Here is a 22162-nt window from a genome sequence, read left to right as displayed (position 1 = left end):
GGGGACGAGGAGAGGAGACCTTGTGAGCAAGGATTCCGGTGACCCCCCCCCGGTTCTCCTTGGAGAGGCCACTGCTCCGGTGGATAACCGGTTTACGAGGCGCCTGGCCTGCGTCTGGCTGCATTAGGACAACCGAAGCTGACGGGAGGGCTGGAGCCAGGCGCTCCCCGGGGACCCCCACGTTCCCCCCGAGAGCTGCGCCAGGGCTGCCAGGCCCTGGTGGGGCCCAGGCTCCCACCGCCGTCTCCATCTCTGGGGTTGGGATCGCAGCCAAGCCTGCGCTGGGGCATCCTCAAAGGCTGCAGGGCAGCAGGCAGGGAGAGCTTCCACCTGCCCTCAGGCTCCTCGGCTCGCTTCTCCCCATGGTTGGCCAGGGAGCGGAGCAGCCCCGAGCTCCCCAGTACCGATCCCGGTGCTGCTGGGTGCCGTGCCCGCAGCAGGACCGGAGCTGGAGCTGCAGCAGCACCCGGCGAGGCAGCCACCAGCTGCAGGAGCGGGGCTGGAGGGAATCACGGACACATCCAGACCGATGCTGGGGCTGCCGGAGCTTTTGGCGAGCCCCAGCTGATGGTGGCCACGGGCTCAGCCCGAGCTCAGCCCAGGGGTTGGGGGACTCCGGCCCTTTCCCACCCCATGGAGCCTGAAAACGCAGAGCCTGCAGTGCAGCGCGACCCCGCGCGGACCCTTCCCTGCCGCAGCCAGCACCGGTGGCTAAAAATAGGCAGCACCAGCTCCCCGCTGCCAATGTGCTGCTAAATATAGCTGGTACCGAGCCGGCAGTGGGACCGTGGCTGGCCAAACGGGAGGGGAGCGTGGCCCCCAACACGGGGGTGGATGGGGAAACCACGCGGGAGCAGCCCCCCTGCACGCAGGGAGCTGCCAGCCCGGGCTGTGGGTTTGGGGATGGATCCTCCTCCCCTGGGACCCTTTGCCCCCAAATTCCGGGGTTCCCTGGGTGGGTGAATCCAGGTTGGGGAGCCCGAGGAGCGGGTGCCCTCACTGCGCTCCCACCGGCAGCGAGAGAGAGGCTGCTGCTGCTGCTGCATCACCGAGAGGGATTAATATTTATGGGCGTTTAAAAATAGCCGTCGCATTGTGCTTCCCCCTCACGTGCGGAGTCAGCGGGGTGCGGGGAAGCTGCTAAATTAGATGTCACCGCGCAGAGGGAGCTGCTCAGTCAGGCAGGAGCGAGGATAAAAATAGAGCCTGCCGTGCGTGCGTGGCTCCCCTGCAAAGCAGGGCCGGCTCCCGCGGGATCCCCCGCCTCCGCTCACGGCATCCCCGCACCTCGCCGCGCTGCCGCGGGCACCCCCGGGCGCCTGGGCAGGGACTGGGTTTTCCTGGCCCTGCGGGTGCCCACAGCCCTCCGGCAGCAGCTGCCAGGGGAAGCTCCGGCTGCAGGAAGCCACCCGGTGCCTGCCAGCGGCACGATGCCAGCGCGTGGTGCTCCGGTCCCCACGGCCCTGCTGTGCCCAGCTGGCGCACGACTGCGGGGCTGGAGATGGATCCTGAGCTGGCACCCACTGGCTGCACCGTGACTAGGTGGGCGCACAGGGGGCCAGGTGGGTCTGCAGGACCCCTGCCCGCATCCATTCCCTGCAGACGGGCGCGCGGCCACCTTCAAGCCCACAAGGACGCTGGCACCGGGTGCCCAGCCGTGGGCAGAGCAGGAGAAGCCTCGATGCCTTCAGCACAAAGCAACACCGCGAACACCTCCGTGCCAGAAACGAGACCCCAAAAATTGGCTTCTCCATGTGGCCAGGGAGGGCTGGCAGCAGCCGTGCTGAGCTGGGGGGGGCTCCGAGCGATCCTGGTGGAGCCGCCTGTGCCGGGCATGGGGACGGAGAGGGCACCCAGGGGGTGCCACGCTGACGGGTTCCGGGGCCCGGTGGGGTCCCAGGGGAGTGAGGAGCAGAGCAGCTCGGGGCAGGGGCTGGCAGCACAAAGCAGCCTCACCGCTCGGCGCCGCGCTGCACCCTCTGCCTCTCCCCGGCAGGAGAGCTTGGCGCGGCGGCGCGCACAAAGGCTGCACAGATGGCCGCGCGCGCCGAGGGGCCGCGGCAGCGCCGCGCTGCTGGCTTTGATGGCTGTGCAAACAAAGGCACGGCCAGATGGTCGCCCCGCGCTCCAGCGCAGGAATCCTGCCTCCACTCCCAGGCCCTGACCTTGGCCGCGCGCCCCGGCAGTGCCCGCTGGCACCGATAACGTGCCCGATGCCTCGGCTGAGGGTTCGCAGCGGGGACACCCCCACATCACCCTGGGTTTGGTGCTGCTGAGCACGGCACGGGGTGATTTGTGCCTTTAGGGCCACAGCTCGGGGGTGCTGTGGGCAGAGCAGATGTGATGTGAAGCAGGGGGCGAGCGCTGCTCTGATCCCCTTCCCAGCACCGCGGCCCCCAAAGGAGCCTCCTCGGGAGGTGGCGGAGACCCCGTCCCCTGCCTGGGGAGGCGGTGGACTCACCGTCCCTGGGGGTGGTTAAGGAAAGTTGGACGTGGTGCCTGGGGATGTGGTCTAGGGGGAGATGGTGGTGGTAGGGGGGCAGTTGGGCCGGATGGTTTTGGGGGCGTTCCAACCCTACTGATTCGGTGATAGTGGTGGTAGGGGGACGGTGGAACCGCACGATCTTGGGGTCTTTCCCAGCCCTAACACTTCTGTGATTTGGGGCACAGACCCTGACCCAGGAGGGCTGCCTTGGGGCTCCCACATCAGAGGGTGGCACAGAAGGAGCCAGAGGTTGGCCCAGATGATCTTACAGGTTGTTTCCAACCCAAACGATTCTACGATTCCCTGGAATCTTGTCGCTCATTAGAAACTCCTGGGTGAATTTTTGGGTAGACCTGTGTGGGGCCAGGAGTTGGACTCGATGGTCCTTGTGGGTCCCTTCCAGCTCAGGATATTCCGTGATTCTGGGATTCCAGGATTCTGGGATTCTGGGATTTCATGATTCTGGGATTCCATGATTCAGTGAGTCTGTGATTCTGTGATTCTGGGATTTTGGGATTCTGGGATTCTGGGATTTCATGATTCTGTGACTCTGTGATTCTGTGATTCTGTGAGTTGGTGATTCTGGGATTCCGTGATTCTGGGATTCCATGATTCCATAATTCTGGGATTATAGGATTCCATGATTGATTCTGGGATTCTGTGATTTGGGGATTCTGGGACTATATGATCCTGGGATTCCATGATTCTAGGATTCTGGGATTCCATGATTTTGTGATTCCGTGATTCCGGGATTATAGGATTCCGTGATTCTACAATTCTGTGATTCTGGGGTTATATGATCCTGGGATTATATGATCCTGGGATTCTGTGATCCTGGGATTCTGGGATTTTGTGATTCTGGGATTTTGTGATTCTGGGATTCCGAGATTCTGGGATTTTGTGATTCTGGGATTCTGTGGTTCTAGGATTCTGTGATTCTGTGACTCCATGATTCTAGGATTCTGCTTTTTTTTGCGTGTGATTCTGTGATCCTGGGATTCTGTGACTCCGTGATTCTGTGATCTGTGATGTTGTGACTCCGTGATTCTGGGATTCTGGGATTTTGTGATTCTGTGACTCCGCGGTTCTGTGACCCTGTGCTGTTGTGCCTCCGTGCCCCCTGGATTCTGCTGTTTTGTGCCTCCACAGCCCCTTTCCCCGCTGCCTCCCGGCCTCGTTGCCCGCCCCCGGCCTACAACTCCCGGCGTGCCGCGGGGCCGGGGCGGGCCGCGCCGTGGGGCCGGCCGGGAGCGCGGCGGAGAGCCCGGGCCGGGCCGGGCCGAGCCGAGCCGGGGCCGAGCCGAACCGGGCCGGGACCGGGACCGGGACCGGGGCCGGGGCCGCAGCGGTGAGTGAGGGCCGGGCCTGGAGGCGGGGGGGGGGTCCCGCGGTGAGGCCGAGCCCCCCCCGGTGTGCAGCGGGGGTTGGGGGGCGGTGGCCGGTGCCGGGGCGCTGCCGGCTCCGGGAAACCGGGAGAAAGCGGGGGGCTGGGGGTGGGGGCTGGGGGGGTGGGGGAGGCCCCCGGGGTCCCGCTGCTGGGCAGCGAACGGGGCTTTGTCAGGAGCTGGGTGGGGGGAGGCACCCCCGGGGGGCGGCCCCGAGTTGTAGCTGGCCCGTGGCCCCCGGAACGGGGGGGGGGGGGCACAGATCCCACAAGGGGGGGGCAGATCCCAAGGGGGGGGCACAGATCCCACGGGGGGGCTCAGATCCCACAGGATAGGGCACAGATCCCACGGGGGGGGGCAGATCCCAAGGGGGAGGGAGCACAGATCCCACTGGATAGGGCACAGATCCCACGGGGGGAGCAGGGATCCAGAGGGGGGGAGGCACAGATCCCACAGCAAGGAACAGATCCCACGGGGGGGGGGGGCAGAGATCCCACAGGATAGGGCACAGATCCCACAAGGGGGGGGGCACAGATCCAGAGGGGGGCACAGATCCCACAAGGGAGCACAGATCCCGGAGCAGGAGGGGCACAGATCCCACAAGGGGACACAGATCCCACAGCGGGGCACAGATCCCACAGAATAGGGCACAGATCCCATGAGGGGGGGGCACAGATCCAGCTGCTGCCGTGCCCACCCGCTCGCTCACGCTTCTGCTGCCTGCATCGGCCGGGGCCTCCTCCTGATCCTTGTCCCGCTGCTGCTGCCCCGGGTCCTGGGTTCAGGGCCTGGCAGAGCCCCCAGCGGCCCAGCTCGGGGCCACGGAGCAGTGCTGGGCAGCCCGAAGTGCCAGCACCTTCCCCTATCACCCGCCTTTATGCACAGCCAACATCGTCGAGGCACTCGATCCTCCGGTTCGGGCAAAGAAGGGTTTCAAATATTTATTTGCTGGGGAGACGGGGAGCTGCTGTTGCTGCCAGAGATAGGGATCGCAGCCCTGCCGCGGCTCCCCTGGATCACAATGGCTTGCGTGCTGGGAGCGCTCAGGAAGATCGCCCGAGATAAGCACCCGCTGCCTTCCTCACCTCTGCGGTCCCCAGATAAAGCTCCCACCCACACGGAGCAGGGGAACGGCTGCGGGAAGAGCCGTGCCCTGCCCGGTGTCCTGGGTCCGGGGCAGGAGGTGTTTGGGCTCCCCCGGCAGCAAAAGAAGAGGTGGGGAAGGAGCTGAGCCTCGGGGTGCTGGTGGCACGGCTTTAGGGGTGATCCTCCAGCAGCTGCTGCCGTGGGGTTGTTCCCACTTCTTGTCGAAGCAGGGAGGTGCTGGCAGCCCCAAAGCGCCCTGCTGGGAGCCCCAGGACAGGTCTGGTTCTCCCAGCAAAACCCTGGGCAGCCGGGAGCCCACGGGAGTGACGGGTGAGCAGGCACAGAAAGGCCTGGGCAGGGAGGAAGGGCTCAGCTCCTCCATCGTGAGTGCTGGTCGTGTCCCACCGTGACTTTTTCCCTCCTTGGATGGCCACCGGCCAACGTCAGCTCGGCCCTGACCTTCACACCCGCTCTGTCGAAACATCCCAACTTTGCTGTCCTGAACCGGGGCTGCACGGCTGGGAAAGGCAGCTCGGCTGCCAGCTGCTGCAGGGGCGGAGCTGGAGTTCCTCCCGCTTTTGTGTCTCGCCTCGGTTTGTGGTTTTTTTTTGTTTGTTTGTTTTGTTTTGTTTCGTTTTCTGCAGGTGAGCAAATCCCTGGTGTAAAATCAGACGGCAAACAACACGGGACCGGGGATGGGGGTAGGGATGGGAGCTTCGGCGGCGCGCTCCGCCAGCCAGGCTTGTGCAATAACGTGCGAAGCTCTGTGTGCAATCTGAAGTCAGCAAAGGGCTTGGGCAAGGGCTGCGAACACGAGGCCAGAAATGGGAAAGGTTCACAAGTGAAATCTCTTGAAGCTGGGGAAGGCAGAGTTAGAGAAGTATGCAAAATTGTCCTAATAATAGGACCTCACGCTTGCCATCGCCACAGCTGTCTCGCAAGGCTGAGTTAACCTCCCAGGCTGTTTGTGCTCGCGTTTCACCACTCCAATCGTTTTTACAAGCGAGGAAACTGAGGCAAAGGGAGGAGGACTGCTCCACGTACAGCTTCTGAGCTTGGCCTTTTGCCACCCAGCCTCAGCTCTGCAACTGCCCTCGTTTGCAGCTGGCGCCGGGTAGAAGTTGCTCCTTGGTTTTTGACCGTCAGACTCACAGATGTCCCCACATGGAAACTGCACTCGATTCCCGAACATCCAGGCTGCCCCTCCGGCTGTCGGGGAGGTGGGAAGGCCCTCGGATAACAGCATCACCTCGAGAACACAGCCAGAGGGCCTGGAAGAGGTCCCCACCCCGGTTCCAAAGAGGAAACAATCTTCTCTTTCTCGGTGCTAATTAAACTGGATTTTAAAGCATCCAATGAGGCCGGTCAGCATCAGGCTTCCTGCACTGCCGCGTTGCTCTGAACCTCGGCCGTGCAGCTCACACCCCTGCACGGTTTGTCTCCATTCTCTTTGCTGCCATCTTCTAAGTACTCGAGGGCCATTCATCACATCTTTCTTGAGTGTTCTCTAGACTAAACAAACCCATTTCCTTCAAGCTGTCCTTGCAGGTCATGTTTTTCCTACACCTCTGCTCATTCTCACAGCTCTCCCCTGGCCTCCCTCCAGCACTGGACAGTTTTCTAGCTGAGGCCTTACCAATATCTAGGAGAATTATTTCCTTTGTCTGGCAAGCAGCACTCCTGTTTATGCATTCCACAGCGGTGGTTGCTTTTTCTTTCTCTTTTTCCCAGTAGTATGACATTTTGGACTCGTGTTATGCCTCGCCGCAGCCCCCAGATTTCCTTTAGGAGCTGCAGCAGATTAGGGACGGAGCTGCTCTCCCAACCAGGCCTGGAGCACTGAACTCCAGCTCCGAGTCCTGCTTCCAGACCAAGTTTCCTCATCTGGAGTGCCCAGGAGCTGCCAGGAGACGTGCCAAGAGGCTGAGCGACCCGCAGATCTGCAGGTTTTTATTCTGTGAGGGAAACAAAAGCCTTCTCCAGATGTGAACCACCTGGGCAGCAGAAGCAGGTGAGCATCCGTCAGCTCACCTGGCAGCCTCTGGTGCTGAGCCAGCGCCGGCTGAAAGTGGCAGCGAGCGTCCCAGGAGCTGCAGAGCCGAGCACGAGGCGTGTGTGTGAGAGCCCTGGGCAGGAGCAGGAGAGCAGAGCAGCTTCTGAAACAAGCCAGGCCCAGCGCTCCGTCAGGGAACTCGCAACAGCTGGTAGCGACATCCAGTGCGTAATGTTAGATCTGGCTCGGGCTCGCCTCCTGAGACTGCGAGAGCTGGAGAGAACAGCGACTCGTGCTTCAGCAGCAACAACACGAGGCCAGACAGCAGGAAAAAGCCCTTGCCTTGGGGTCCTCTGCAAGGAGGGACGGGCTGTAGGACCTAACGAAACCACATTTCCTTGGGACACGGACAGTGAGGATTTCATGCAAGACATGTCAAGACAGTCTACTTTACAGTGGTTCTAATTTGTCTCTCTGCTGTAATCCCTGAAAACCAGTATAGCAGCCCTTGTCTGCCCAGTAAGCCTGAAACATAACCAGTACCTGCTGCTGGTAGCTACCAGCGCAGCCGTCCAAAAAGCCACAGCGTTGTCCATAAGGCAGCGGTGCAAAGACTGCTGGTGTTACCCACTGGCAATCTGAAAGGATAACCCCGTTCTGCTTCCTCATCTCCCTGGGACTGCTTAGAAAAGCCTGAGCTCCAAGTCTCCTTCCCCTCCTTCCCTACAGGGGAATTCTGTTACCACTGCCCCCATCCCGCAAAGCCTTAAATTGGAAGGGAAAACTTACAAACCAGACCAGGAGACCAGCGAGCCTGCAGAGCATGCAGAACCCTCCTGAATTACGCAAACTAACTGGGTGATCTGTCAATAAAGAGGTGCTTTGCCTTCACTCGTCAAATACTAGCGTTTGCTTTCTTAGTTTAAAGTATGTTGAACCCAGAAACATGTAAGAAACTTCATGAGCCAAGTGCTTCCATTATTAATACCGTGATGATGGCTTAAAAAGCACTTAAAGTATTCATCTGAGTCTTGTGAATCTTGTCAGGGAAGGCTCGCATTGAACACTGACATCTTGGTTCCAGGAAAATGCTTCAGCGGATCACACGTAGCTTCTGTCACAGGCAGGCTCCCCACACGCTGTTCCCAAACGTGAGCTGCTCCCAGATTCAGCCTCTCCCCTCAGAAACATCAGCGACGAGGTGCAGAGAAGTGACCCAACGCGGGATTTTTATAGCAGACAAAAATCTCAGCTTGCTTAACAGCAAGTCCCTCCACCCCCGCCGTGCTTAGCTGAGAAATTCGGACGGAGGGGTAGAGCAGCCCGAGTCCTAACCTGATCTGCTTTAGTTTCAGGGGTGCCCAGCTGACAGGAGAGCCAACATGAACGTGGGAACGGCACACAGCGAGGTGAACCCCAACACCCGGGTCATGAACAGCCGCGGCATCTGGCTGTCCTACGTCCTTGGAATCGGCCTGCTGCACGTTGTGCTCCTCAGCATCCCCTTCTTCAGCGTCCCCGTGGTTTGGACTCTGACGAACATCATCCACAACATGGTAAGGGAGCAGCGTGGTTGGTTTGGCTCCTGGGGCACGGGGAGGTAATCTCTCTGCACCAGCTGTTCTGAGAGAGATCTAATCCGGCTCTTGTTGACACAGTTCCTTTCTCTCTTTCCAAAGACGTGGGGTAAGTTACTCAACCTGCAGCCCTCAGACTGCACCTTCTCCTCTAGGTCATGTATTTAAATCCAGCCTAGGTACTGATAAGACTCCCAGCATCTGGTAAGGTTGCCCAGAGGGGACACAACTGATTTGCCTGCAGAGCAAGTCCCTCTGCTGTGTCCACCTTAGCAGAGGAATAGCTGTACCAGGCCACAGAAGCTGGCATGGCAGCTTTCACTTGGGTTGATATAATCAGACTGGATTGGCCTCGTTAGAGTTAGGAAGCAAGATTAACCTTCAGCTCCTTCTGCTTAAAGTAAAAGATTTCATGCAGTGCGGTCCTGTGCTGTGCTGCAGCCGTGCAGTGACAACTTCCCCAGTGAGCAGAAGAAAACTGTGCTCTGTTTAACTGCTCACTTCCCTGCCTCTGCCATCCCACTGTTCAAATCCTAGCACGTTTGGGTCCTAGGGCTTGAGCAGACCTCTCCACAGCCATGTGCCCTCAGGCGAAAGAGGCTTAATACTTCAGAGGCGCAGCAATTAATTTTGTGTCATTTATTTTAAGTAGCATCTCGGCCCAAGAATATCCCAGAGACAAAAAAACACTCTTATCAGGGACCCTCATGCTCATATTATTCACATCTCTAGTGAAAGGAAAACACCACACCAGCTAGAGGTGCTAGGGGCTGAGTTCAGCGCGTGCTACCTGCATTTCATCCAGCTCCTTCCCCTGCTCTCCTCTGCCAGCTTAAACGCTTGGGTCCTGGGAGCAGAAAGGAGTTAAAGCCAGCAATGGCTGTGCTTGCAAGACGTGTCTGACTGAGCCAGACGCTTGCTGCTTATCTCTACGTTGTGTTCCACTTCGAGGTTAATTTGTAATCGGAATAGTAGCAGACCCTTACTGCCTGCAGGCCGAGCAGCACTTTTTTTAGACAGCATTTAGCATTGCTGCTGCACGGCAGAGCGAGTCCATGCTAATCTCCCGATCCAAGCGCTGCAATCCTGCAACTCCCTTCTTGCCTCATGTGCAAGAGCCGAGTGAGAGGCCCCAGATGCAGCAGCCAAGCCTGGGAGAGCCCCAGCTAGTGGCCTTCGCCCTAACTCACTGCTTCAGTAGCCGCTGTTGGAGTTTCCCAGCAATGGCAATGCGTCCCTCTAGCGGGACGGCGTGCTGCTGCAAGCTGCCTGCCCAAAACCTCTCAGCGCCGTGCTGTTGGTGCTGAAGCTGTGCCGTTCACTGTGTTGATTCCCGCTGCACGTGTGTTTGCTGCAGAGCATGTACATCTTCCTACACACCGTGAAAGGAACTCCTTTCGAGACGCCGGATCAGGGGAAGGCTCGGCTGCTGACGCACTGGGAGCAGATGGACTACGGCGTGCAGTTCACAGCGTCCCGCAAGTTCCTGACCATCATGCCCATCGTACTGTGAGTACCGCAGGGCAGCTGAGCTGCCTCGGGTCCTGTGCTGGCCGGCGCTCCTGCTGCCCGTGCTGTCTGGGGAAACAGAAAGCACGAAGCGGCGTTAATTCCTCGTTTTGTTCCCTGCCTTTCCAGGTATTTTCTAACCAGCTTTTACACAAAGTATGACCGGATACACTTCGTAATCAACACCATCTCCCTAATGAGCGTCCTGATCCCCAAGCTGCCTCAGTTTCACGGAGTCCGGATCTTTGGGATCAACAAGTACTGAACTGCGTAGACGGAGCGCGTGGAAGAGGAGCAGAGGCGAGGGGAAGTTCCTTCTCTCTTGCTCTGTTTCTTCACCCCCGTGCCCACTGGGATCTGATTTCACAGCGGCTGTTTAAATGCAGTACCCAATAGACATATACCGCATGCTGGATCCTCATGCCCAATAAATCTAAACAAGCTCCAGAGTAGAGTTTAGCGCGGAGCAGGATACATGACGCTGGATTTCTTTTATTCCAGCGTCATAAATAGATGGAGATACACTGAGACTTCGAGGTACAAAGAGGATGAGTTATGGGAAGATCATCGTCTGTCCCAGACATTGAACGGCGAGAACAGGGATGAGGGGAAAAGCTTTTAGTGCTGGTACTATTGCTGTGGTAAATGCACTTTAACATACATTTCCCTTTCTGAAGCTAGGTGCTTTAAGCGATATGTGGGGAAGTTCAAAGGGAGACAGCCAGACTTCCCCAATAGTTGAGTGTTTGGGGGTTTGAGTCCCATTTTGGGGTCGACGGGGAACAGAACGACAGATTTGTATTTTGAAATCTTTTACGCCACTGAGAAAGGAAGTTCTTTTACTAAAAACAGTACAGGAAAGAATCACCTGCAGTTTGACAAAGCTTTCAGTTTTCTGTGGTACCATTCGCGTGGTTCAGGGAAAAGATTTACCAGCTCCTAAGCTACAGTTGAAAGTAACAACTTGTACCAGAATTTCTCTGGGTAACTTTGCTCCCGAGCCCAAACCACTAAAATTTTAAAGCACGCTGAGCACTCGGGCAGTGCAGCGCTTGGATTAAAGGCCAGGTTGCAGCTCATTTTAATGATTAAATACAAATGCCACTGAGGCACTTGGTACATGGAGATCGCATGAGCATGGGAGAAGCTACCGACTGATGGGTACAGGCCAAGTGAGAGATGGACGGCTGCCTGGCATAAAAAGTGGCAATAATTGGGATTTTTCACTTCCATCAGTCTCCTTGGTCTCTTAAGTCTGCGTGCACGTTACTGAGATCTGCCAGTCCTAACTGTGGACTTACATGCAAGCCTCCATGTGGCAAACAAGCGATGCCTGACTGCCTGGCACTCAGCGCCACGCACAAATCCTGCAGCAGCAGCCCCTGGGCCCAGGGTGACTCTGCCAAGGGTGAGGGAGCTGCAGGAGGGCGATGCTAACGAGCGGCACACTGAAGTGACCAAGAGAAGGGTGTTACGGGGCACTGAGGACAACAGATGATTTAGTATAGGAACAAAAATAAGCCTTTTCCCCCATGAAACTACCACCTGAATGAAAAAAGGTCTGCAGGTTTAGACTTCCTTGCTGAGATGCCTTTCTGCTGTCCAAGGCAATCGGTTTTTCTTTTGGGTTGCGTGCCCGATGAAATGTTTTTCCTCATGCTTCCCCTGTAAACTTAGGAAAGCCTGTATTTTTTGTTGTCTTAGTGCTTATATTGTCTCACACTGACAATGGTAGAAACTTTTAAAATGTGCTGGTTTTGTTCCTGCATTAGCTAAGCCTAGCTTGAGAAGTCACAGTGGATCTTGAGTTGTTTGATGGTCTGAGCACAGGACAGAGGAACTCCAAGTTCACACTTAGGATCCAGTACTACTCCATGTGTAATTTTAGGCAAGCTGCTTTACCTCTCTGTCTCAGATTAACTACCAGACTGCTGCAGAGAAGGGAGAAAACATTTAGCATACCTCAGAGGGATGCTGGAATGCATAGAGAATCATTACCTAATATGTTTGAAAAACAGAAATATTTTAAGTGAAAACGAAGCTTTCAAGAAAGTAGAAAGAAGATTTCAAGAAGGTGGAAAGAGAAGAGCCTGGCTTGATACTTGAGTGCTGTTCTCCAGAGAGAGTTTGGCAGATGTGTAGTGTACATGACTGGGGAGGGGGTTTAAACCTTTTAACCACCACAACATAGGGACTGCTGCTTTAGTTAAGGTACTATATTCCCTAAAGCTAATGTACTCTTTAAGCTACTAGACAATGACTTTTTTTGGGGAAAAAAAAAAAGTGGTTTTGGAATAGAACCGTTTTGTCAATCAGCTGAGAACTTTTGAAATTAGTAAGAAATCAACAGCACCAATGCCTGGAATGCTTACGGGAAGACTGCTGCCCTCAAAGGTGCAGCACCTGTTCTTAACAGGGTGGCTAAGGCTGCATCTGCAAGGCAGACCGTGCTGCTCGGCAGATCTGAATTCCTGATGGCACACCCAACAGCCATGCCAAGGGTAAATCTCCAGAAGGAAGAACACTATTCATTTAGGTAGAATATGAGGGGGGGAACATCAACTTTTTTGCAACAAAAACAGTAGCTATACCACAGGTGCTTTTGCTTGAAGTATTAATTCCCTAGATACAGACATATACTGATTATTTCTAAGTATATGTGCTTCACACGAAGCCAGAGCAGTTTGGATATTTTTAGCACAAGCACAAATTGAAGGTAGAGGATCAGCTTTCTTCAAAGTACAGCGCTGTAGTTGCATCAAGCACCTTGGCATTGTAACAGCTGAGGATCTGGGTATATATTATTTCTGCTGTTAACTGACACTATGGACATTTGATTGCATTTTGTTAAATTAAAGGTCATCGGTAAAACAACATAGGATGGAATTCCAAACTTCTGAAAAAGGCTGTTTTTAAAGCCCGGAGTCTAAAATGTTGGGCAAAGCCTTAATTATAATAGTAAGCTTTTCTGATATACTTTATTGACACTGAAATTATTAAAATAGCCGTTACACAAGTGTCCATATTTGGGGTTACATGGCAAATGACGTTCTTTCCAAGGCAGGTACAGCATTTTTTGCCACAAAATATCTGAACTTAACTTGGACTCATACAGTTAATCCAATCAAGTGAAATATAAATGAAAACTGGAGAAATACGGGCAAAACTGAGAGCAAGAGTTGAAGAAAGAGTTCATGTTAATAATACGATGTATTGAGTAGCTTCATTAGATTTATAGTTACTTGAACAATTATTGATCTGGTATCCTCCTTAAGATCCCATCTTAAGGGTAGGTAGAAGAATTAATCAAAAATAGAAAAGGAACCATAAAAAAAAAATAAAAATTTGGGTACTGCTGGTCAAGCCACCTTCATGTGAGTTCTGTGGCTGGTTCCTTCCTGCCAGCGTGATGGGAGCGAGTCATACCTGACCAAATTTCTAGTTAAGTTTCTTTGTTGCAGTGGTGTGAAAGTAATGAATACAGTTCTGGGTGTCCTGGAACTCCGTATGGAAACCACTTCTGGGATATTTATTTGCTAAATTCATCTGGAAGTGAGTTCAGTGCTTGAAGGCTAATCTTGCGCACACAAAGTTAATGAACTTCGTCAAAACACTAAAAATCTCATGGGGTGAGTCATTTCTGAGAAAAGGGACATCAGAACAGCACGGACAGGAGGAGGGGTTTTTAGACATATATTTGCAGCTGGCATAACGATGATCCAAGGGCAAAGCCTACCTTGTGTGCTGAGAGTCAGAACGGGAGCCCAAAGCCTGTCTGCTCCTTCTTTTAGGCTGTAGAATTTTCTCCAGTACCTCTGTGAAGGAGATAATTGAGCATTATTGATTTTAAACAGGATTTTGATCGCATTGCACTTGACAGATTTTCCCCTTGACCTTACACTGTACATAGTAACTAGGACAAACTTCAGCTGGAGAACCAAGGTGGACTCCTTGTGTGACTGAGAAACAAAGGCTGGACAAGTAGGTACTTAAAATGCTTTTCTTTTTTTTTTGTTCTGCGATGAATGCAGGAGAAAAGCTTCAGAAACCCACCACTCCAGCAGTTTACAGGCACTGGCAAGCAGCCATCCCTCCGCCTGATCTTGTGGGCAAGGCCTCCTCTAAGCCATCATTAAGACAATGCACCAATTAACGCCATGTGGAAGCCGCTGCAGCAGGGAAACAATCAAGTGCTACCAGTTGGTGAATTAGGGAATCCTGTCTTGTAATTCCTTTAACAGAGCTAACGGATGTTACAAAGTCCAACCCTTTGCAGGAAAAAAAGCCTTTAAAATAAAAACAAAAGCCTGAGGTCTAGGGCTACTTAATTCTTGAGTACTTTTTTTTTTTTTTTAATTCATTGTTTATTTTTTTTGTTTTGTTTTAATAGAAGGTTGGTACTGGCCCTTGAAAAGGGGACAGCAGTTGGGTTGCCATTGTTAACGCATTAATATTTCTTATTGTGACTTACATTGCTTTATCATTGCGCATAATGTATTTTAAGCATGCAGGAGTTTGCGTTTATGTATCCTCCTTGGATGAATTTAAGTGAGCTAAATTAGTTTTGTTTTTTTTTAATGGAACATTCTGACATTGTACATAGTTTTAGGGTTGTTTTGTTTTTTCTCCCCGTAGCCCTTCTTTTTGCTGTGGATACCGAAGTCTCATGTAGAGAACTTTCTAAAATAAAAGTGTGAATATTTTTATTACTCCTTTGTACAGCATTCTAAGAGAAACTAATAAAGTACGTATTCATGTAAAAGCTTGTACTACATTCCTTGAATTCCACGTGGGCCGGTTTTGCTTTTAAACATACCGTTGGAAGCCCACCAAGCCAGGGGCTGCAGCGAAGTGAAGAGTTGGCCAAGGAGACTGGTCAATAAAAGCTGCTGAAGGCACCCCACGCCTCGCAGCCTGGCGTTGTCACGGGTCTACTGAGATAGCTCCCAGGCCAGAACATGTTGTTCCCCATCCCAACGGATCTCAATCTGAAAATCACAACCACGCCAGAAGCCTGGGAAAAAACGGTTAGCCTCCAGACAAATTATCTGCAGCTGTGGTAACGGCAGCACCGCAGAATGACTGGTCAGCGAAGTTTTTTGGGTGAGCACTTTGCTATCTGCAGCTATTGCAGACTTTGTCCTTAAAATAAGCCTCTTCCTTCCGGAACCAGCCAGAAGGCAAGTAGGGAGTGGCTGCTTACCCAACTGCTGCCAGACTCCCATCACTCCAGCGGCACGGACGCAAGCTCCTGGCCGTTCCCACCACCTGCAAGGTAAGAGAAGACTTTTCGCTCCCCAAGCAGGCAGGTATGTTTTTAAAAGCTTTGCGAACAGCAGAGGGGGAGAGCAAATTGGTAGTTCTTGCTGGGTTTTATCTGGCTTTGAAGTTTCCCACTGGAATGTGTCCCGCGGGCACTGCTGAATCCATCCCACGTTAGGCAGCCAGGACTGCTGCTTCCCCCGGCGGCGTACCCCCTTCCTGACATGACAGTAACTCCCCAAAGATTCAGACTCTCCAAGTCTGTTTTTTCCAAGCCCCTGGGGTGCATTCGAGCAAGACGGAGGGAAAGAAAAGCTCCGCATGTACCCCAAATGAATGGGAGCTCTTCATCTGAGCCACGGGCAGGGATCTGTTACTATTTAACGGGACTCGATAAAGCAGAACGCAGAAGGGAGAGAACACACCAGCACCTAGAGAAGTTTCATTTGTAAATTAAAGTTGTCTTTCCCTGTGCCACGCATACCTATACCGAAGGGCATAAGCAAAAGCGAAACTTTGGAGTCGAAACCACTGCAACAGGAGCCAGAGGCCGGTTTCTTTTCTCTCCCTCCAACACCCAGCTTTCCTCCGTGGAGGAACCTGCAGCTCTGCGGGCATGTCATGGGTTGGGGGAGAAGGGGCACAGACAAAACGAACCCGAAATGCTGGGGATTGCTTGTTCCGTACCAAAGAGCTCCTATTTCCCTCGCCAGCATGCTGTTCTCGATACTTTCACTTCCTTCACCTTAGAAAAGCAGTTCTCTTGGGCTCTGTTTCGAAACAGGGCTAAGCCTTACTCATCCGGCAGGCATCGAGACCTAAGGGGAAAAACGCAGAAGCAGTACTTATGAAGAAACTCCAAAAACAGCAAAAAAAAAAAAAAAAAAAAGATTTAAAAAAAAAAATAAACCTTCTGTAAGGGCAACGTATTAGAGATTCAAGTATTTAGGACCACAATAGGTGGCATAAGACGGATAAGTAGCTGTGTCTAGTTTTAGTAATGAGAATTGTTGTGCTCTGTGCTGGGTACATGCAACAGATGAGATGTCTCCAGTGTGCCCAGCAGCACTGAGGCTCCATCCCATCCCGCAGCAGCAGCAGCTAGCTGTGCTCTCGTTTCTGCAACGGCTGAAGTTACAACTGAAGTTACACCGCAGGCAGGGATAAGCCCCACTAAGCCTAACGAGCAAGCCACAGCTGCTAATCCTCCCTCACCACGTGCTTCCCTCCAACAACCTCATGCACACTGTGTCCTTGTACTGATGTAGGCTTTGGGGGGTCATTATCCTTAAAAATTAAGGAGTAATGCATTTTGTTACAGCCTTCTGCTTGTATTACAAGTCACTTTGCTTGTCTTGCCTATTTCCTAAGGCACAGGCACGCTTCTCCTCGGTTCCAGAATTTATCAAGCTGCAGCAGAATGTTTAAAAAAGTCACCCAAAATGTGGCAAAGCAAATGGATCCAAGCGGAAACCTGGTTCCAGTTGAAAGCATCATCGACCAAGACCATTTCAGAACCTTCTGTCTAGTTACAGGAAAAGGAAAAACCTCATTCCGCCAGTTTCTTCCCTACAAACGGACAGAATATAAACTCCACGATGTGCTGCTGCCTGGAACAGACGATGAAAGTGATGGTAAAGTCCACATTTATCATTCTTGCTTATAATTTCCACAGACAAGGCACTTGAGTCATCCCGCTTCCTCTCAGTGCCTAATTAAGGATTAATTTGTGCCTGAACCCGACCACACTGCATCTTTACTGTAGGGACGACAGCCGTAACACTGTCTGTGTAACCACACTAACCAAAGCCTCAAATCATTTCAGAGTCCTTCCCCTGCGGAGACCAGCAAGACTCGAGGCACTTTACAACCGCAGGAAGAGCCCATGACCAAATCGATGGGGTCGTGAGGGTGGACACCAAACCCGCGCAGGTAGAACTAGGAGGGTCTGCCTCCTTCTCCAAAGAGTGGTCCATCAAGATGGAAAAAAAGGCAGTAGATGTAAAGCAACTCGAGGCGCTGAGTGGAAAAAGGTAAGGCAGACACAACCGGAGAACGCGCCCTCCAGCCCCACAGTCACACTGTGATGTTTGTGTCCTTGTGTAGCAGGAGAAAGGGGACAAGCTGTGGCTCTAAGTAGGCTCCGCTACTTCTGGCACAACTCGCGTACAGAGGCACGTTTAGCAGAGATATTGCATCCTTTCTCCCCTCTAGAAAACTCGACGTGAATCACCCCTTCCTTCAGCAACTACGGAGGATGCAACAGAATTTATACGTGGTTCACGAAACGGTAGAAGCCTCAGATAATGTCAGCTATGAAGAATCCAAAGAGAAAACAGGGCAATTCGTGGCCCAGCTTTATGCCAAGCTTATTGCAAAGGTTTGGTTTCTCTCCAGCTCCAGAGTGGGTCCTTCCCGGCCTCCTGCATGCCATTCAGGCCAGTAACAGATTTTTTATTCTATTTTTTAACCAACCAGGGTACCTGCATGAGGAAGCAAAGCATAACCATACCCAAGGGCTGCATCCTAGCCTTCAAGGCGATCCAGGTGATCATTAAAGATGCGGCATGGCGTGAGTAACTTTGAGAACCTACCAACTCCTCCATTCGGGAAACAACGCAGCAAAAACATTTTAGAAAAATGTCATTCAGCCCCTCAGCCACCTGCAGCTCATCTGCAAGCACAAACACAATAGAAATAGCAGAAATCACGTGGGAAAGGCTCAGTACACAAGTTAAAAGGGCAACTTGGGAAAGCAAGGCTGTTTGCAGGGAGGGGTGGTAAGAAAATGAAAGCAAGGTAAAGGAAGCCTCAGCTCTACATCTCATGAACTGCAGGGACAGCTCCTCTTGAAAAACTGGCACAGAGGACAAAGGTGGTTCTGGCTTGTTTTCTTTCCTCCTCAGAAGAAAAGTGCCAGGGAGAAAACTGGGTGGCCAAGGCTTCGGTGGGAGCACTGGGCAGGGGTGCTCGTACAGGCTAGGCAGAGGAAGGAGGGACATCCCTGACGCCTGCCACGGGATTTGAGATTTGGCTTGCTTCCCCCCGTGCTTCATGCCTGCGTGGATCCCATCGAGTGCAAGAGGCCATTTAAATTCAATGTATTTTAGCACAGGCCCTAATAGGAGGCACGTGACGGCAGAGGAGGGGTCTAGAAATGAGAGAGTTTAAATGAACCTTGAAATGAGCAGGCAGAAGACTGTTGGTAAGCGTGCGAATACCAGTCTGACCCACAGCCACCACGTGAGATTTGAGAACTGTGATACTACTACCTTCAGACTCAAAAAAAAAAAAAAAAAAAAAAAAAGACCAAATCAACCAGCACTACCTCTCCAGCTCTAAATATTTTCTAAACTAGCAACTTTTTTTTTTTTTTTTTTTTTTTTTTTTTTTTTTATATTGCAGAAATTCATTATTTCCCAGAGAGTAAGACACCAACGTTCGTATCTGATGGTAAGCAACATACTTCAATACTTCCACTTACACTGCTTTTACTGCATTTGGGTAAGGTGGACTCTCTCAGGTGAGTACCAACCCCATGCAGCAGTGGTTGCTGCCACTACTGCCTCCTACCTGTGCTGTTACAATTGTCCAACTCAAAACTGGGCATTACTTTCAAAAATACTCCTAGAAACATTTCAAATTTTAAACTTAGGGATGCCGGTGAGCTTTCTGTAGGACTGCCTAATTTAAAAGAGAAATGTTTGGACACTCTTTCTGGTTTCCAGGTGTCATAGGTAGACAACTTGACGTGCTGAAGAAAGAAGTAAGGAACAACTGCCAAATTCTCTCCCAGTTGCCTGTTGATTTGAGGAGCATGTTTTTAGGAGCCATCAAAGCTGCGTTGAGAGACACTGACCTCTTTGAGGAATTGATGCAGAAAGTAAGCAAAGTTCTTCATGCTGCCAGGATTTGTAAGTAAAGATGTCTGTTATCAGACTTCCTGTCCCAAGTGACAGGAGTACCACAGCTACCAACCCCAAATCCTCCACTCAGCGTGTGGCTGGTCTTCATCACTGCACAGAGAAAGGAGGTCCTCAGGACAGAGCGAGCTTCTGAAATATGTCCTGAATATAGACTAGATTTATCTGATGGTATCAAAGTATTTAAATTCCATATTCTGCATTTAACTGTGAATGCTAAATGTTCAACGTTAACCTCATAAATAACTTAAGGAGGAGAAAAAAATATTGCAGGACTTCATACACTTGCTTCTCCAGGTATATTGCAAAGAACTATCAACATAATTGTCTCTTAAATCCTGAAATTTCTCTCTCTTATTCCCCTAGATGGGAGCGTTTTTTAATGAACCTGATAATTGTGAGCTGACAACACAGAGCCCAAAGCTAAAAGACATGCTGAGCAGCTTACAGTCGCTTTCAGAAAACGAACGCCATAACCTGGCAGGAGCAATTTACTACACTCTTCAGGCTCTCAGCGGTAAGGAAGGCTTTCTGGCTACTTTAATAGGGAAATTCAGTAGTACTAGAATATATTAAGTGCATTCCTAGCTGCAAAACTAACAAACTATAGAAAACTTACAGAGAGACTTGCAGAGAACTTACATAAAGGAATGTAAAGACGGCAAGATTACATGACAGAAACTGCAGTGCAAATTCCAAAGTTCTTTTCCCGACGCTGCCACAAAACACGGTTTGAGCCTTTCCTCAGCCCTCAGCCTGCACTGCTGCTTGTACACAGCATTTGCTAACATCACCTGTGCACAGAGCAATGGCTTTATTCGTCTCACAGGGAGGCCACACAGTTAATTTAGTTCAAAAAGTCAAAAGAACTTCTGACCAAGCAATCATTCTGTGCAAGACTGTCACCCTTCTTACCTTACTAGTTGTCTCTGAAACAAATTGGTGGATGTTTTGTTACATACCTCTTTTAATTCTCCAGAGCAAACAGAGGTACAACGGCTATTCTTGCTAGAATCCCTGGAAATGGAGACTGTGCGACGTCAGCGTACCCTGGTGAGAGAACAGAACATACATTACTGATATCTGGCTGAAAATAAAGCGCAGGAGGGCAGGGGGCAGTGTTATGTCAGGCAAAGAAACGTTTTGATTATGGCACTAGTAGCAGTACCACAACTCGAAGTAATCCTGAAAAGAAAGGAATGAATAACTGCTTGATACTTGGCAGGAATCAAAATACTTAACTCTGGGAGGAATCTCCCCCAAACACAAAAGTTAAGATTTCTACAACTGTTTCACTGATAATAAGCAGTAAATTAGATCCAGCTGACTACCATTTTTCTTGAAAGCATAGTCAGAATTTACTGGTTTCTTTAGCTCAAGATTAAAAACGACCTTTAGGGTTTTTTTGGACATAACTAGTTTACAGGAAATTGAACTCAATACACGAGCATGAAAATTTCCCAGGGTAAAAGGTCCCATACAGAAAAGTGCATTGTTCAGAGGGCCTGTAAGATGAGAAAGCACTTCACAAGTCAGGGATCGCTACTTAACAGCTTCCCAAAATTTTAACAATCCCATGTTAAGCTTTTACTTTTTCTGCTGTCGCTGCACAGGTTGAGCGCTTCTTCAGCTTTATAGGAGGAGACACGGAGGGCCGTTCTGGCGGGGATGACATCTTGCTCCCCTTCTCGGCAAACGAAGAAGAAGAAACAACCAACGCAGTGCTCGAGATGAGTGGAGTGAGGATCCAGGAGGATGGATTTGCTCTCTGCAATCAAAAAGGCTTCTCGGCCCTCGAAGCCCTGTACCCATGTCTGTATGCACTAGATCTCCTGAGTAACTCCCAATAGGCTACACACGTCCTCAGTTAGGGCTGATTTAAAGGGAGCGATTTAACAATGTAATTGAAATGCTATTAAGTCTCTTTTGAAATTTTATCCCTGTGTAGGCAAGGCACCCTTTTAAGTGTTCAGAGCTGCTTTTCCCACCCATTTCTGAGCAGACTTAAACCAACAAAGCTGCTAACAGAAGCCTGAGGCTGGATATCAAGATTAATTTTTTCCCCCATATGAATGTAGAGTGCTAACTGAATAACCCACTGCCCCAGAGAGTCCCAATCCTGTCAGCTGTACTGCACGTGATCACTTTTAATGGAAATAATAATAATAATAATAATCAAAAAGGTACAGAGATACACCTGCAATCATTCACAAATACTTGAAGGTGAAGGCCTGGGCGCATTTCCATCCCTGTGCAACCGCGGGGAGCCCGAGGACCTCAGGGCATTTTGGTGACCCCACAACAACACCCCTCAAGTGGTAGCGAGGCGTAAGGGCTGCAAGGATGGTTAGAGAAATGGAGTACATCTCGAGTGAGGACAGGCTGAAAGAACCAGGCCTGTTTAGCCTGGGAAAGAGAAGGCTGAGGGGAGAGCTCGTTAATGTGTTAATGGTGTCGAGAGGATGCAGCTGGTCTCTTGGCAGCAACAGGACGAGAGGCGATGGGCACCAACTGAAGCACAAGAGGTTCTGGCGGAATGTGTGTGGGCACTTCTTTACTGAGAGGCGACAGAGCATCAAAATGGGTTGTCCCGAGAGGTTTTGGAGTCTCCTTCTCCAGAGATATCCAAAAACCCACCCAGGCGCCATCCTGGGCATCTCTGTGTGACCCTGCTCGGCACAGGCTCGGACTGCGTGGTCTCCTGGGGTCCCTTCCAACCTCAGGCACTTTGTGATTCTGTGATTTTGTGCTTCTGTGAAACGATTAGCGCTTTAAGATAATGACATGAATATCCTGAGTGCTGCTTAATAAAGAACAACCCATTATGGAACACCGGGATGCTTATAAACATGATTTACAAGCACACGGGGGTGCTTGTAAACGCAATTTGTGAACACGGGGGTGCTTGTAAAGACAATTATGAACCCGCAGGCGCCTTCAGC

The 22162-nt window shown here is 51.5% G+C and overlaps 2 protein-coding genes and 1 long non-coding RNA gene across 5 annotated transcripts; 2 read left to right on the top strand and 1 right to left on the bottom strand.

The window, feature by feature from the left end:
* Positions 1-3737: 3737 nt before the first annotated feature.
* ORMDL3 (ORMDL sphingolipid biosynthesis regulator 3) lies at positions 3738-14205 on the top strand. Of its 3 annotated transcripts, XR_014319055.1 has the most exons (5): positions 5963-6967; positions 8299-8505; positions 9884-10035; positions 10165-10676; positions 14067-14205. XR_014319055.1 is itself a non-coding variant. In XM_082779131.1 (4 exons), the coding sequence occupies exons 2-4, from the start codon at positions 8332-8334 to the stop codon at positions 10298-10300; spliced, it is 462 nt and encodes a 153-aa protein (XP_082635257.1). In that variant the 5' UTR covers positions 3738-3833; positions 8299-8331; the 3' UTR covers positions 10301-13379. The 3 variants fall into 3 exon arrangements, 2 of the variants coding, with proteins under 2 accessions (XP_082635257.1, XP_082635256.1); XM_082779131.1 differs by lacking the exons at positions 5963-6967; positions 14067-14205 and adding an exon at positions 3738-3833 and having other exon boundaries at positions 10165-13379; XM_082779130.1 differs by lacking the exon at positions 14067-14205 and having other exon boundaries at positions 10165-13379.
* LOC309887429 lies at positions 9968-20242 on the bottom strand. Its single transcript, XR_014319056.1, has 5 exons — positions 20183-20242; positions 15985-16115; positions 15239-15303; positions 13772-15023; positions 9968-10104 (listed from the first exon to the last, which is right to left on the bottom strand). It is a non-coding gene; the product is annotated as an uncharacterized lncRNA (long non-coding RNA).
* GSDMA (gasdermin A) lies at positions 15234-22050 on the top strand. Its single transcript, XM_082779129.1, has 10 exons — positions 15234-15310; positions 16669-16931; positions 17123-17330; positions 17512-17677; positions 17776-17869; positions 18703-18750; positions 19026-19180; positions 19587-19737; positions 20200-20273; positions 20834-22050. Exons 2-10 carry the CDS (start codon positions 16718-16720, stop codon positions 21068-21070), a joined length of 1347 nt encoding a protein of 448 aa, XP_082635255.1. The 5' UTR covers positions 15234-15310; positions 16669-16717; the 3' UTR covers positions 21071-22050.
* The last annotated feature ends 112 nt before the right edge of the window (positions 22051-22162 follow it).

The sequence above is a fragment of the Aythya marila genome, assembly GCF_965140915.1.
Source record: "Aythya marila genome assembly, chromosome: 25".
Taxonomy (NCBI): Eukaryota; Metazoa; Chordata; class Aves; order Anseriformes; family Anatidae; genus Aythya; species Aythya marila.
The sequence above is the reverse complement of the archived record's forward strand: the minus strand, read 5'-3'. Positions and strand labels throughout refer to the sequence as shown.

What these genes read in the sequence shown, in the direction of transcription:
- ORMDL3 (XM_082779131.1), top strand. Translation starts at nt 8,332, where the DNA reads ATGAACGTGGGAACGGCACACAGCGAGGTGAACCCCAACACCCGGGTC. An exon ending in CGAACATCATCCACAACATG is followed by an intron (nt 8,506 to 9,883) that starts GTAAGGGAGCAG and finishes TGTTTGCTGCAG; the next exon opens with AGCATGTACATCTTCCTACA. An exon ending in ACCATCATGCCCATCGTACT is followed by an intron (nt 10,036 to 10,164) that starts GTGAGTACCGCA and finishes CTGCCTTTCCAG; the next exon opens with GTATTTTCTAACCAGCTTTT.
- GSDMA (XM_082779129.1), top strand. Translation starts at nt 16,718, where the DNA reads ATGTTTAAAAAAGTCACCCAAAATGTGGCAAAGCAAATGGATCCAAGC. An exon ending in GAGGCGCTGAGTGGAAAAAG is followed by an intron (nt 17,331 to 17,511) that starts GTAAGGCAGACA and finishes TCTCCCCTCTAG; the next exon opens with AAAACTCGACGTGAATCACC. An exon ending in TGCGACGTCAGCGTACCCTG is followed by an intron (nt 20,274 to 20,833) that starts GTGAGAGAACAG and finishes GTCGCTGCACAG; the next exon opens with GTTGAGCGCTTCTTCAGCTT.